The sequence below is a fragment of the Ochlerotatus camptorhynchus genome, unplaced genomic scaffold, assembly GCF_037179485.1.
Source record: "Ochlerotatus camptorhynchus isolate MF236.1 unplaced genomic scaffold, CSIRO-AGI_Acam_v1.1 ptg000221l, whole genome shotgun sequence".
NCBI lineage: Eukaryota > Metazoa > Arthropoda > Insecta > Diptera > Culicidae > Ochlerotatus > Ochlerotatus camptorhynchus.
Genome location: NW_027040711.1, coordinates 457,291 through 474,350, shown reverse-complemented (window position 1 = coordinate 474,350; position 17,060 = coordinate 457,291). Strand labels below are relative to the sequence as shown.

The 17,060-nt window shown below is 39.3% G+C and overlaps 1 protein-coding gene across 1 annotated transcript; it reads right to left on the bottom strand.

Annotated features, from left to right (window-relative positions):
• Positions 1-10,080: 10,080 nt before the first annotated feature.
• Positions 10,081-11,406, bottom strand: LOC135703757 (chymotrypsin-2-like). The gene is made up of 4 exons (XM_065225074.1): positions 10,932-11,406; positions 10,711-10,806; positions 10,347-10,644; positions 10,081-10,289 (listed from the first exon to the last, which is right to left on the bottom strand). Exons 1-4 carry the CDS (start codon positions 11,165-11,167, stop codon positions 10,137-10,139), a joined length of 783 nt encoding a protein of 260 aa, XP_065081146.1. The 5' UTR covers positions 11,168-11,406; the 3' UTR covers positions 10,081-10,136.
• Between the last annotated feature and the right edge of the window lie 5,654 nt (positions 11,407-17,060).

Genomic DNA, 17,060 nt, shown 5'->3' with positions numbered 1-17,060 from the left:
GGTGACTGAGTAAGTTGTATTGCCAGCTCATTTTTCTCAAGGAAATATTACTCAGTTTTTATAAAAACAGTAATGTTTCCGTGAGAAAAAGAGAATGCAATTAGTCGCTGGGTAAGATTGAACGGCCATGCAGTTCTATGCATATTCCCCCTTATTCTGCGAGTCACGTGACTCTCTCTCACCGGTGAGGTGACAATTGTCACCTCGTGTGAGGTGACTCTCCATGCAAATCAAATGGAGAGTCACCTCACACGAGGTGACTATTGTCACCTCACCGGTGAGAGAGAGTCACGTGACTCGCAGAATAGGGGGGATTATATTATAAGGTAGCCTGTAGTCTGTTTTGCCAAAATACTCGGGGCCTAAAGGGGTTAAGGTTTAATTTACTTTGATATTTTTGAAAAATTGAGCAGCAGTTTTATTCAGCTACATACACAGAATAAACTACGTGTACAGGATTTTAAGGAGTTATTTCCAACCGAGGCTGGTATGGGACAGAGATAGGTTAGAATCGTGGCGGGAGTTCCAAATGGCTCCATTCTTGGTCCAACCCTCTGAAATGGGATGTACAACGGCGTGCTGACGCTGAAGCTATCCAAGGGAGTCGAGACCGTTGGCTTTGCGGTGAAAATGGAGTACAAACGGTAGTACCCTCTTAAAAAGATTTTTTGTACCATAACTTTTTGTTAGAATTTTATTATTTTTGCAATGTTCTACAAAATTATAAGTGCTTTAAAAATGCTCATTTTTGCTGAAGGAAGTAAATCACTATTATCACGTTTTAAGGATTTACGCCCGTTTAAAAAAAATTAACGCTATCTTCAATGGGGTGCGCAATGGGAAATTAAAAAAAGAAGGCATTTAATTCAATATAGAGCTGGAATTAGGGCGTAACAGCTTTTGTAAACAATGACTTCTCTCGACTATTTCTAGAAAGCCAAGGCTCGCTCACTCAAATCAACGTCACCATCGGGTAGGGGAAGACTTCCCCTTCCCGCGAGCCTTCCCGTTGGTTATGTTGGTTGGCGTGGGGGTGCCTTGAGTTTCGAGAAATCCTCGAGAGAAGTCATTGTTTACAAAAGCTGTTACGCCCTAATTCCAGCTCTATCAAGATTTATACATCAAAAGTTCGCTTTTTTTGACTAGAAATCGAATGCCTAGCTGGTTGTGCACAGTACGAATAATTTTCGGATAGTTTGAGGCGAAAATAAGGAATTTTACTCTAACTTTTAGTGCCTAAAATTGTGTTATAGTCGATTACTATAAGTGAAATGTCAATCGATTTTAATAAAACCAGTTTCATTTAAAAGCTAAGATTGGCCTTCATAGTCGTATGTAACAAATTGAAAATATTAGGACTTATAAAATTCTTAATGTTCAGCAGTACCATTTTCAGTAGAAACAATTAAAATATGTAAAAATAGTACATTTGGTTGGGTTTTTAGATGCAAACTGAATAAATCATATCATTTCTAAACGGAAAAACCCCGAGGAATCGAATAACAGAGATTTTCTGGTAAAAATACGGGATTTGGTATTTAAGTAGGTTTTGTCCTCGAAGACCCCTATTTTATCATTGAATAACTAATTTTTTTTTTTCATTTCGTTTATTTGCAAATGGCAGACTTAAATGTTTAAAAAAAATAACTTAGCGGAGCCGAGTAACATGGAATACCAATTTTGGTACTCAAAATACAAACAAAAGATATAAAAATGCATATTATTATAGGATTTTCCTGGGTGGCGATCGAAGCGGCGACAAAGCGATCTTCTCCCGTGCACGCAACTTCTTTCTTTCCCGAATTTGTTCCTCCTTTTTTGATTGAACCCGAATCGTGATCGCTGCTGCTGCTTCTGAACGTCGTTTCCCGTTGCAGGCTCTCCGCTACTCTCGTCGGTCGTCGGGGTCGTCACGTCCATTTCGTTATTTTCATTCTCCAACCCCGTGTCCGTTTCCTGGTCGCTAATGACAAACGACGCACCTTCCACCACTACACCAGCATACGCACTGCTGATGTTTTGTTTTCTTTCACTTTGCTTTCCTTTTTCCTTTAGTTGCTTCTCCGGTTCCTTCCGAGCCTTCCGCTTGGGGCAGGAAAGCTTCTGGTGTCCGTCCGCCTTGCACAGAAAACATTTATCTTTGTTGCCATCACAAAATATATTTCCTTTGCGATTGAAGAAATATAATGAAGTGAGGATTTCCTTCTTCACATCCATATATACCGCGTATTTCTGTATATACCTCAAAGCACAGACCAGTTGCAAATTTCTCCCGGATGATGCGTTTAATTTTTCCATATTTCCCCAACATTTTATCCAGCTCGTTGTCGGGTACCTCTGGTGGCAAGTCATACACACGTACATACTGGATGAATTCACCAGCATGCGACATGCGTACCTTTGCCGTCGTTCCATTCGCATAATTGAAGATTGAATCCTCCGAATTGTATGTCAGAGCATGGAGCATCGCTTCCTTTGATTTGAACTTCATGAATACTCCCCTTTCCTCACCAATGCGATAAACAGCTTCCATTTCAGCCGGATCCGCGTCGAGTGCTTTGGCGAAATTTACAATCTCTCCGATGTTTGGTTTAGCATCATAATGGCTGAAGCTAAACTTGATGGTGTTTTTTACTTCACACATTTTGCACCGTAGCAACAAAAGGCACCGAACTGCTAGCAACGAACAAAGAGCAACTATATAATAGCGAGTCTCGAAAACAGGCTATCGCGTGCTTCACACCGAAACAAAAATTCGACTGCTGCTGTAGACAGCTGTGGGACAACTGATATTTATGATTTAATTATTATAATATTATTTTTAATTTGATACATGCGATTATGAAGGACAATCTTAGCTTTAAAATGAAACTGGTTTTATTAAAATCGATTGACATTTCACTTAGTAATCGACTATAACACAATTTTAAACTAAAAAATAGGGTAAAATTCCTTATTTTTGCGTCAAACTACCCAAACATGATTCATGCCGTGCACCTAGGCAAATGCCTTTTTTTGAAAATAAAATTCCCATTGAGGGGTGTATCTAGCCAGGTAGCAGGTATTAGCAGCTAATGTCAAAGTCATTTTGTTCAGCAATTTATACCCTACTGTTACATATACAATTCATAAGAGGATCCAAAGGGATGCCTAATGAATTTTTAAGTAAAGTACCTTAATTTTGTATTATGCTTTGCAGTTTTCATGACCATTTACACAATACAAACATAGAGGTGACTCTAAGACCAGAAGGTCCCGAAGATACGTGCTCAACTTTTTGGCTCAGCTCTGGTACTATCTGCGGTCCCAAACTAATCGATGCATTCCTCGAAACATAGGAAAATCCACAAACCCCTTTTATCTGTCAAACTTGCATAGCGAATCAACGTTAATCGTTTGCTTGGGACCAATAGGCTAGTCAAGCAGTGAGCCAATTTAAAATCGTTAGTTTCGAATTGATTGTTGATACAAACGCGGACCTGTTTTGGGGTCCTTGTTTACCTCTGCGTCCCCACAAAGGCCACAAGAGAGGAGATATTATTAATAGGTTGGGTTCGTTTATCCAGGATTCACAATGATAAGTGATACGATCGTAGTTTTGAAATAATGAATTGTTTATCGAAATTCACACGAATAATAGTTGAGATCTTTTAATGAGCGAATAATGGGATCTTCACAGAAACTCATGATTTTCTGCTCAGTAAACAAAAACGAGTCCCTTGTACCTATTACATTATTGCTGATTGCATCTGAAACTGGACTGTCCCAAAAATGCAAAAAGTGTTATAAAAGTGCACGTTTCCGTCAAAAAGTTTTGATGTCTTCGGAGCACTTATTGCCTGCATCATAAGGAATAAGTGCACCGAAGACACCAAGACGATTGGACGTAAACTTGCAACTTTATCACACTTTTTAATAAGTAAAAACGCGCTTATTAGTCCAATTTGGTGTGAAATGCGCAATACATTACCAACGAAGATTAAGCGCTAGCCTGACTGAGCAGTTATAACATAGAGGTAACTCTAAGACCAGATGGTCCAGAAGAAACGTGCTCAACATTTTGGCTCAACTCTGGTACTATCTTCAGTCCCAAGCTAATCGATGCACCCCTCGTACACAGCAAAAAAATAATTTTGATATCACGTCAAAGTGGATGCACTACAATCATGTCGAAAATATGGTGTAATATTACTTGCTAAAAAGGACAAAATTATCATTAATACAATGCATGAACTGACATTACGCTGCTTTTACTGCATTTGTTTATTTATATGGTCATAAAAATTACATGAAATTTTCGACATGATTGTAGTGCATCCACTTTGATGTGATATCAAAATTATTTTTTTGCTATGTAACATAGGAAAATCCACAAACCCCTCATCGTGGATTTTCCTATGTTTCGAGGGGTGCATCGATTAGCTTGGGACCGAAGATAGTACCAGAGCTGAGCCAACAATTTGAGCACGTTTCTTCTGGACCTACTAGTCTTATGTTATAACTCTGTAGTCTGAACGTACTATTAATGTACTATTATTCATGTCCAGTGATCAACTTCATAAATCAGCTGAATTGTAAATACACACTTCGGAAAATACACAAAAAAATACGTAAATATGTACACGTTGAAACTAAAATACCCTTAAAAAAACTCAAAAATACCTCGAAAATACTTTGTACACGAAAAAACATTTCATAACGAAGTAGGTAAATACATTTTAATACAAAAATACACAAAACTTAAAAATACATAAATACGAAAAAAGACAAAGTGCACCTTTTCAAGGCGGGGAGATGAATCGAAAATACTCAAGTTTACAGCCCCTCGCATGAACCTACCCAAGTAACCATAGGCACGTTATTTCGCCTTTTTGGCTATGGAGCTTTTTGACGTTTAATCAACACACACTAATGCACCATCTAAATCGAAGAAGTGCAAGCAAGAGGGAAACAGCTTAGTGGGAAAACAATAAATCCATTCATCTCCGTGTGCTAGATAGACAAAGATAACTTGGGAACCGGTACATCTCAAAGCAAGGATACGCTTAAGATAGTTAATTGGAATGTAAGGGGATGCTCGGAGGAGAGTAAACGCAACGAAATGGACTTATACTTTCATCTGAGTGGTTACATGGTAGTAGGGTAGTAGCACTTCGCCGGCGCCGGTGGTGTAGTGGTAAGCGTGACTGCTTTCTCACCCCAATGAGTCTGGGTTCAATCCCAGTTGAGGTCGGTGGGATTTTTCTGAGGCATAAAAATCTCTGGTCACGTCTTCCTTCGGAAGGGAAGTAAGGCCGTTGGTCCCGGCGCAGGTGTGGAAGCTGCCTTCCTGCACATTCGATTGCCGTCAATGGATGGCAATCGATGTGCGTCGGTGATTGGCACTAGATTGCGGAACAGAGACCGACGTTAAATAAAGGAAAGAAGAAGTAGTAGCACTTCAAGAAATAAGAATGGCCCAATGTACACTGGAATCACAAAATTACTTCTGGTTCAATGTGAACAACAGCGAAGAAGTCAGGACGCGGATAGGAGGTGGTACGGTGATTGTTGTATCAAAAAGTATTTATAAAAGCGACAAATTTAGAAAAATAAGCTAAAACGCATATTCATATTTATGCGATATATTTGGAGAAAAGATCTTAATAATATCAGCATAAGGTCGGAAACACAGGTGGAAAGCAGGGAATTTGCCAAAATATCAAGGTATATTATCAAAATACCAGACCATTAAATAATGGGAAACAGCCTTCATCACCAGTTCTGTAACCCGAACGGATTAGGTCTTAAAGAGCTCATGCATGGTCTAAACCTGAAAGATTATCTCACATTTAGCAAATCACTATCGGTTGTTACAACATGGAGCAATGGAAAGTCGACATCGCAATTGGATCACATCCTGATGTCAAAAATGGATTTTGTCAAGATTCCAAGCACTAGAGCATATTTTCTACCCCACCTAAAAAGCGACCGTAAAATGATAGAATGTATGTTGAAAAGAGAAACAAGAGAACGTGCTGCTAGCCATTGCTCTCGTACGACCATCCCGCAGGCTAAAAAGGCAAGATACGACCTGGAGATGCTGAAAAATGAAGAGGAACGGAAAAAAAATACCAGGATAAAGTTGACCGAAATCTGTTTGCGACAACGATAAGTGATAATGTCAGCGTGGATGAAAAATGGACTAGGATCCAATCAGCAATAACAAGCCGTGCAGAGACAGTGCTTAACCATGGGATCCCCACCGACTCCAAGAAGAAGGGAAGCATCAAAAAAATACTTCCTGGCAACGCAAAGGAGAATGGCGGACAAAAACAATCCAGATTTAAGAAGGGAAGCAGCGGCGGCAAGAGTTGAAAAGAAGAAGGCATATGATATGCATTTCACCGAAAAAGTAAATAAATTTCTTGGAGCAGTTGAAAAAGAAAACGAGTTAGCCCAAATAACAAAAATGTTCAGGTTTATAAAACACCACAAGCGCAATAAGAAAAGCAAGTCGCGAAAATATATACCAATCCAACATTGGGAACGAAAAATTAAAGACATATCAATTGACAAAGAAGGAACATCGCTGAATCCACTCGAAGAAGATGATGGACGAGAGGCAGGACCGGCGCCGACGAGAGAGGAAATTCAAAATATTATATGGACAACTAGGAACAATAGCGCACCAGGACTGGACAACCTTAATAACGAGTTGACAAAATATGGATCGGAAAGCTTAATTGATAGCATAGTGGAAATAATGAAAGAGGTATTCCGTACAAACGTAGTTCCAAAGGCATGGATCGACACAATACAAGTACCAATCCCAAAAATTGTACATCCTCAAAGCATGGAGGATTATCCATGCATAACTTTATGCAATAGCCCATATAAAATATGTGCTAAACTATTGCTTCAAAGGCTGCAAGAACAAGTAGACCCATTGTCGGCATACCAAATGGCCTTTCAGAACAAGAGAAGTGCAGCACTAAAGATTTAAAAGTCATTTGAAGGCACCTTTGCTGAGAAATTTAAAATAAGAAAACTAGAGCAAAATAACTATTTTTTTTAGCGCCACCCTAACTCAATTCAAGAAAATAGCTCTAAATCGGCCAATTCAAGAGATACAAAAAAGTTGCTTCCAACAAAGTGGCTTGAAATTAGCTCAGCTATAACTTTGTCGACGAATGTATACCTTAATTTATTCAAACAAAAAAGTTAGATTTTTTATTTTAATGATAATAAGAACCACCCTAGGATTCATTGTCATAAAAATGAGGGTCTAACTATAAGAAACAACTTTGTAGAAGAGACTTTTAGTCTAAAGTTTCAATTTCAGGCTCAAAACATATCATTCCACCTAAATCTGTATTCTGGACCACTGTGCATTGGGCCATACAAATAATAAAATTTTCGTTCGCTACCTTACAACATTCATATTATAGCAAGGGAAACAATGTTTAGCATGTGGATATATTCATCAATGATATAATTACGCTATCATGGAAATGGTTGATTAAAATTAAATAAAAAATATATTAACGTAAAACTTGATGCAGGGTGAAAAGAGTCAAAACATAAATTTGGTTGAATTATCATAAAATATGTAAATGTAACGTAGCTATTAGTAGTACATCTGTTTATGATCATAATGTACGTCATATGTATGGCTAAAGATCACGTGTAACCCTCTAATATCCACATTAAAATGTGTGTTTAAACTTTTGTTTGCCTGTGGACATTTTTAAAAACGTGTTTTTGCTAATATTCATGACACTTAACTTTTCAGTACTATTTAAATAACACTTTACTCCAGGAGTTCAAGAAACATATTCTATTCATCATTTTCTGTATATTCAAGATATTTGCATCAATAAACATTTTTAAATTTTGGCCCAATGTCACTCCCTAGGCCTACTGTCACCCCGTCTTACGGTATAGTATAAAATTAAACGCATCCTATGGCTATGACTGTCAAATCAGGTAGTTACAGACAGCTTAGCGTGCAATTTTCAACACACATAATCTAAGCATTGCTTCAATCTTCTAAAAAAAGTTAAATTTTCTGTATTTTACCCATTTCCATGCACTAGGGAAGCATATGGAGGCGAGTTGGAGTGATGATATAAAAATGAAGTTACAAAAAATTTTCAACATTTCAACCATTTCAACTTGCCCCACATTTCTACACCCTATGATGCAAATCAAAATAAGTACAAGTTGAAATGATAGATATCCCATTTTCAGTACAAGAAAACTTCAATATGTTGAAGGATAGCCATGAAACAGCGATGGGTGCGTTTAAAAAAAATTAAAACTAATAGTTTTACCTCGAGTTTTACCATAGAAAAGGAAGGTCGAATTATATTAAGTATATAAAATCTATTTTTCACCATCAAACTAAATTCATCAGTTTTAGCTGTTAAAAAAGCACATTAAGATTGTTTTTAACTTCATACAGTTATATTGGCCTGTATAAGCTGTTCTGCAACAAAAAAATATTGTTTAGAGCAGTGATGGCATAATCATTAGAAAATTGACAATTTTCTGCTCTCATATAGTCTCAATATCACACGTGATATTGGAGCAAAATATAAATAAATGTATTGTAAACCCACAGATAGTATGTGGTAAACCAATTGTGGAAATTATATGATCATTTGACCAATTAAATTTATTTATAATTGGGTTAACTGTCAACAATAGTATGGTAATTTCATTATCATTTCATGGTTATATTTCTACGTGGACTGAAATTCTCACCGCGTTCATCGTGGTATACCTACAGTGGTGGCCTTTAAATTAGCACAATAGGCCGATTTTCATACAAACTAGTCAACGTTGGTACGTTGCAACCAGTGTTCGGAAAATCATTCTCAAATCTCCTTCATTGAGCCTCCCTGCGAGAATAAACTCGCGTGCGACTGTGGCAAACAAAATTCACGCTTGAGATTCTCATGCATATTCACTCACTCACACTTGCAACGCCGAAAAATCAACGCTCATAAAAACCACTCAAACGTCAATTTATATTATGCCTATGCATGTTGTATTAGTTTTCCGAACCCCTGATCCACAAACAATAGTAATAGGGGAAATTGATGTAATGTCGGCCTGAATGTCCCTAATTTGGACCCATACATAAATTCAGTAATCGACTAAATTTTCAATAGCGACCAAAAATATCCATTAGTATCGTCCCAATGACGCGTTCATCTAGATAAAATTGATAAATAACAGATTTTTAGCGATGGGCCCAATCTTAGATCCATAGGCCTTAGATCTTAGATCGTTAGAGCCATTTCCTCTATCAACGAATAACGCCAAAATATAAAGCAATGAATTTTTGAACCTGAAAACTCATCGGTGATTTTTGCGACGTTGAATTTTGCAAGGCAAAACTCATGCATGAGATTTGAGTTTTTAAGTTTTTAAGAACACTGGTTGCAACTATGTTTTGTTATGCTCAATTGAGCTGAAATTTGGACACAGTTCTACAAATATGCTGAAATTTGCGTGTACGTAATATCAAATGGGATGAAAATGGCCAACTAATTAGCACATTTATAATTCGAAATTTGCGAAGTGTTATAGTTTTAAAATTTTCAACTTTATTGCCAATAAACGGCGGCGTGCATAACAAAGTTATTTACGAAATTTCAGCTCAATTGATCATAACAAAACATAGCTGCAACATGCCAAGGTTGGCTAGTTTGTATGAAAATCGGACTATTGTGCTAATTTAATGGCCACCAATGTATATTCCCATCAGGGTTTGATAAAGTCCATGAACGGTTATTTTGTACGTAGATGATAATTTTCATCGTAAAACTGATGTAATATGTGTGTTTCAGCTTACTTTACTGTATAGGGCAAGATGAAACAACACATAAATTTTTTACGATAGATTCAACGAAACTTTTGGTTCAAAAACATCCGGCTTATGTTACTTTATGATTTTTCCAGAGAGCCTCAAAGTTTAACTTTGAAAAACCCGTTTCAACTTGCCCCTGTGTACCTTATAATAGGAGGCCATCCATAATATAAAAAGACAGTTTTGGTAAATTTTAAACACAAACTTTTGATCTCTTCCGGTAGTATTTATTGTTCAAACATTGTTTCTTATCCTTATCACAGATCACACTTCAAACTCAGTTACTATTACTCGCCACATTTGTTCGAATCCAATCATGGTAGTAGGAAATTCTGGCATGAGCATCAGGATAACCTCGTCCACAAGGAATACCCCAGTTTACCAGCGCCACTAGCTTTCCTTCCCATGTCAGCGGGCCACCCGAGTCACCCTATACAAAAACAATCGATGAAAAAACGAATTGATGGAGCTATTGCACTGATCTTACGTTGCAAGCACCCTCTCCAGCCTTGGTGAAAGTGCACAGATGTCCAATGTCAACACTTTCGTCACCACCATGCAGTTCTTTGCAGCGATCGTGATCCACGTTGAGCAGATTGATGGTTTGCAGCTTGTTGGGAGCCGTTCCACCAGCTGAAAGCCGTCCCCAACCAGTCAGGGTGATGGTAGCATTGTCCGGAACATATTTTTCCGAGTACTCAATTGGCTTGACACGATCGCTGAACTTCAACTTGGATGCTAGCCGAACTAGGGCGATGTCGTTGTGATAGGAAGGTGTATTGTAACTGGAAAATAGTTCATTGTATGGTAATCGTGAACCAGCTGGATGGCGACAATTGTTCGCAACCTACCGACTATGATGAACCAGGAAGTCAACATCAAGTACTTCACCACCATTCTTGAGGTCATTTGTACCCACAAGTATTTTTACCTCCGATGGCTTACGACTGATGGTGAAAGTAGAGCAATAAATTGTAGGGTTGTATTAAATGCCACACCATGCGTCCCCATCTTTCACGATAATATGTATGCAGACGCATAGCATTTCACAGTCAAATCCGTTGAAACTTACCCAACAATGCAATGTGCGGCAGTTAGAACCCAACGCTCAGCAATGATTGCTCCACCACAGTTGTGTCCAAACGACGACTGCAGCGAAATTTGGTACGGTGTAGATCCTTCCTTTGCCTCTTCTCCGCCAACGATTTTGGTTGACCTGGTGTTTTGTCTATCTAGCGAGGCTCCGTTGGCTTCAATTACTGTCCACAGTAATACAGAGCAAACTATCACTAAACGTTTGGGACCCATTTTTGAACACTTGTTACAAATCTGAAATCTGAATGCTTATTCCTGCAACTCAAACCTACGAATGATACTGTCTGAGGAAAGCGCGTGCAACTTATAATCATTGGAAGTGCTCCAGTCGTGCGCCACTTGACGCCCTAATTAATGCCCGCCAACTTGAAAGTCATTCCACAAATGGGGAAATAGTTCAACAATCCCATTCAATCGGAATAGATAAAACTTAAGCTTCGTATGAACTATTTTAAATTATTTATACGAGCTTAACGTTGCAGAACAGTACGTCTACTGTGCATGTCAGACAAGACTTTTTTAATCTTAGTCAAGAGGTTGCGGTTTATGGGGAAAGCTATTTACAACCTTGAGTCGTTAAATATTTGAAATTAATTCTTCTGACGGCAGCACTTTTTAATGATACTTGCAATACTATATAGAATAACGTCACTAATCCAGTCATTGACTAAGTGGCATAATTTTAAACTTTCGTTTTCTGAGCAATCAAATCTTTGATGAGAGAGTAAAGGCGTTGGTCCCCGGTCCATGAGTTTATGGGTCGATAGGTTAGGTCCAGGTGTGGGAGCTGCCTCCCTGGCGTTGGTAGCATTCCAGCGTTCGGCTGAAAGTCTCCTTAATAAAGGTGACTATATAAACTAACGACCCGTGAACCCCCGGTAATATGACCGGTTTTAATCTGAACACTTTTTAATTTGAACCCCGCTTATCTGCACGGCGTGCAAACTAAAAATTGCCTAAACGTCATTTTACACATGGAACGGAGTAAAGCGAAATGGAACATTGCAAAACGGAACGCAGAATCAAAACAAAACAGCAAATAAGGCAACCAGAAACACGCTGATAGGGTTACTAGAAGTTCAAATTAAAAATGAACCCCGTTAATATGAATGAGGTGTCGTTCAGATTAGCGGGGGTCCACGGTATCAGTTTACTCACTGAAACCAATAGACTGTAATACTCGAATCAAACACTAAATGTTACTACTTTTCATTGCTATAGACAACTATTGTTCTACGTTAGACTGACTTAAGATTATTGAGAAAAAATGGTCGGGTTCGGGCGAATGTTATAGAATCGTATTTTTTTTTATCTATTTAATATTCATTGCTATTATTACTATTCTACTTAGTGATGTACCCTTCTTTAAATCTGATTTCAATTACAATATAAACATATTATTACTGAAAGTTTTGAATTTTACTTTTCAAAAATAGGAATATTGCTTCCGCAAAATGGCACGGAACGTTAAATGACCGATTATTATACAATCTACTATATGGTATACTTTTCTGTGAAATGGTTTTCTGGGGAATAGTGCATTATGGGAAATGAGATTCAAGGGAATGGTTTTCTGGGGAAGGTTATAGAATCTTAGAGTATGTTATACAATCTTATACATTCAAAAAGTAAATGAAAAAATTCTACATACTTCAAGTCTCCCTGTACATCGTACGGGTTAGGCAAAAGGTGTGCGTTTGACTTTATACTGTCACATTAATGGCCCTTTGCTCATTTTCAACTTCTATTCAATTTTCATACCGCTGTACTCTAACGGAACTATCCACCTACCCTTTTCTAAAGATCATTCTCTAGCGTAGAGGCGAATGAATTTGTTAAAATTTAAAACCTCTTAAATAAAATAATAATAATAATAATAATAATAATAATAATAATAATAATAATAATAATAATAATAATAATAATAATAATAATAATAATAGTTCTCTAGCTATTACATTATCACACTAAAGCTTCATGTAAGCATTTCCAACCAACTCTGAAAATCGCAAACCTCGCGTATGAAGTAATATAAAAACACTTTGAATTAAACAACATTCTGTTAAGCATCCAACAGGCCCCAGATTTGAGGGCAAAACGTCAGGCTTTCTCCACAACCACAACCACGAAATTAACTATTTAACTTATAAACATAATTTAATAGTGGTTTATCTCCCAGCGTATTTCATATATACCATGATATTATTACCTACAACTTCTCATTTTGATAATAAAAAAAATCATTTTTACCCTTCTTACAAAGAAGGGTATAGATATCACTTGAAAAACCGACTATCGATCCGAGGCCCGGAGGGCCGAGTGTCATATACCATTCGACTCAGCTCGACGAGATCGGAACATGTCTGTGTGTGTGTGTGTGTGTGTGTGTGTGTGTGTGTGTGTGTGTGTGTGTGTGTGTGTGTGTATGTGTGTGTGTGTGTGTGTGTGTGTGTGTGTGTATGTGTGTGTGTATGTAACGAAATGAATGCGCTCACGTTTCTCAGCAACCGCTCAACCGATTTGGACAAACTCGGCGCCAAATGATAGGTCTTGGGGTCTCATTGAACGCTATTGAACGGTTTTGGAATCGGTGAACCGGTTCCGGAGATATGGCCGGAATAAGATCCGGTGAATATGGGTCTTCACGCTGGATTTAACGGAAAACGTATCAAAACCATCATGCGACACAACAAATTACTACAGAATTCAAAAATAAGATCAATGCAAGTCGTGTTAAGTGTTCCAGACCACATTGGACACACTTGGACATGTTCCGGGTACCCCGGGGAAGTTGCTTGAATTTGAATTGAATTAAAACCCATTAAATCACATTAAAATACGATGATAAGGTGATTGGTAGCCTCACCAAATAGACTACACGCGGATATATTCCGGGTACCCGGCGTAGGCAGTGGCGTAGCGTCACTGGATGACACGGGGGTGGGGGGCTTGGTCACTGATAATGACAATAAAATAAATAAACTTGAATAAGTAAGAAGGGTCTGATCACACCATAGGTGGATAAATTCGGGTTTTTTTTATTTATTGCGGCGAAATTTACAATTTTTTATGGGAAATGTCCCCTTAGCAATCACCATATGTGAAAAGATTCATACAAATCATTTTTGCCGTTTTGAGCTCTATGTAGGGTGCCGATCCTCAATGGTCGCAAACCTCTGTCTGGCATCGCCGGTGGTGTAGTGGTAAGCGTGACTGCCTCTCACTCCAAAGAGCCTGGGTTTAATCGCAGTTGGCGCCGTCGGGATTTTCTGAGGCATTCATATCTGATGCGGAAGTAAAGTAAATCCGTTGGTCCCCGATTCATGAGTTGATGGGTCGATAGGTAGGGTCCAGGTGTGGGTGCTGCCTCCCATGCGCCGGTAGCATTGGTACTTACCTTACCAATCAGGCTAAGGCCTTGTTGTCCTCTGCTGTCCGAAGAAGTCGTCTCCACTCTACTCGATCCATGGCCACACTTTGCCAGCCTCGTAGTCTGCGAAGGGTCCGCAGGTCACCTTCTACTTGGTCGATCCACCTTGCCCGCTGCGCGCCTCTTCTTCTTGTTCCTGTTGGGTCGCTTTCTAGAACCATTTTCACTGGGTCGTCGTGCGGCATTCTTACAACGTGCCCAGCCCACCGTAGTCGCCCAATTTTTGCAATGTGGACGATGGATGGTTCTCCCAGCAGCTGGTGCAATTCGTGGTTCATTCGCCTCCTCCACGTTCTGTCATCCATCTGCACTCCACCGTAGATGGTATGCAACACCTACAGTCTCGTGACTGTAGATGACCACCGGTCTAATCAGCGTCTTGTAGACAGTCAACTTCGTACGGCGGCGAATTTTATTTGACCGGAGCGTCCTCCGGAGTCCAAAGTACACACGATTCCCTGCCATAATGCGTCTTTGAATTTCTTTGCTGGTATCATTTTCGGCGGTCACCAGTGAGCCCAAATACACGAACTCATCGACCACCTCGATTTCGTCACCGTTAATCTGAACTCGGGCAGTGTTCACTCGGCTGTCGACAAAAGCAGGCCACTCTCGATGTGTGCCACGCGATCGTCTGTTTTCTCGGCAGCAACTATTGTGTGGTCCTCCTCATTGTTCTTCATCAGCAGTTCTTTCGGTCGATGCGTCGTTGACTTTGGAAAGCAACCGTTTCGTGATGAGTGTGTGAGGGCTGACCAGGTTTTGCGTCCATTACTGCAATGGAAGCGCTCTGACCCTTCCCAGACAACCAGAAGTCGTATAACAATGTACATACAGTATCATAAATTGCTACAGGTTAAGTCAAAATCGCATATAAGAATGGCATACCTCGCATTATGTTTAAGTTAAATCGTATAGAATGCAAATTTCCGACTTATATGCGATGGCTCATTTTTCCGTCGTACTGTATCACAAATTAAATCGGATTACATCGTAAGACTTTTAAAAATTAATTTGTTATTACAGATTAAATCGTATGTGATGTTAAATCAACTCGTTTAAAATTAAACGAATATATGCACGTATATGGCCTCCACTTTTGTACGTATAAGCCATTTCTTTGCATTGTCAACAGTCCGCTTTGAGAAGCGTCCGAGAACGGTTGTGTGGTTTTGCTCCGCTGCGTGCTTTTTTTTAGAGCTCGGGCTATCTTTGTGCTGCCGTGTAGTTTTTCGGTGCTCGCATTTGAATAGTTTTATGTCCCGGACGCGATAGTTCTATTTAGAATGATTTGTGCTGATGTTTTTCCCCTGTTGCTTTGGTGCCTGGTGTGCTCTCGCTCCCTTTGTTGACGGTGTGTCTCGACCGCGCTGATCTATTATTAGGTTTTTGCGGTGTGCATTGCTTTTGTGCACAGAGTGACATGAAGAAGAAAAGTGATATTTAGTTATTGTGTGGTTGGATTCGCTGGAGGAGGAATTGTTTAAAAATGACTAGAGAAAATTAAGCATCGAGAATGCGCTCCCGGATATATTGATTTGGTGAGTACGTTCCAGTTGAAGATTGTTCTCTCTAAATATCCCTTTTTTGAATACGTTTCATTAATCAAACATTATTATATGCTGGGTTTGGGGGGGCAGCCTAAGGGTTTCAATGGATTTGTAGACTGGACAAGGGTTCGTGGATTTGCCAGTCCCTTGTCACGTGTTGATAGACGTACATCTTGTCGTTTGTCTTCCAAAGGTCTTCAATGAAGTTGATTCACCCTGCTGCAACAAACCATGAGGCAGAACTTTACAACCAGTGAAGTATCTGCAGTCATAGGTAATCATTGCACTGATGGTGGGTTCTATTCACATCATCACATCACATAAGCCATTTCTTTGCATTGTATACGACTTGTTTATTTGTATATCACGAAAACAACTTTGAATATACTTGCATTCTGGTTGTCTGGGTTGTTGGCAATACTGCCGTAAAATGAAACCAATGGAAGCGGCTCCCGTTCTGAAGGAGGAAGCTTTTTGGATAGCAGAAGATAAAGTGTTTAAGGTGTTGTACCTTTTGACTATAGTTTTAATATGTATTCTATAGTGACCAAGAATCCTCGGCTCTGTAAAGTTAATTCGGTTGAGCCTTATCAAATAAATTAATAAATAACAATCTGAACTCGGGGTGGGAGGCTAACATTGTTTTCCCTAGAACCTCTTCCTTTCATGTATTTTGTCTTTGATGCGTTGATGGCAAGTCCAATCCGCCTAGCTTCAGCCTTCAGTATGATGTATGTTTCCGCCATCGTCTCAAAGTTTCGTGCCATGATGTCAATGTCATCGGCGAAGCCAAGAAGCTGGATGGACTTCCTGAAGGTCGTGCCACTCGTGTCTATCCCAGCTCTTCTGATCACACGCGATGTTGAATAGCAGACACGAAAGTCCATCACCTTGCAGTAACCCCCTTCGAGATTCAAAGGGACTCAAGAGTGTCCCCGATACTTGAACAACGCACATCACTCGATCTATCGTCGCCTTGACGAATCGCGTCAGCTTATCCAGAAATCCGTACTCGTGCATAATCTGCCATAGCTGATCTCCATCGATTGTGTCGTATGCGGATTTGAAATCGATGAACAAATGATGTGTGGGTACGTTGTATTCGCGGCATTTCTGCAGAACCTGC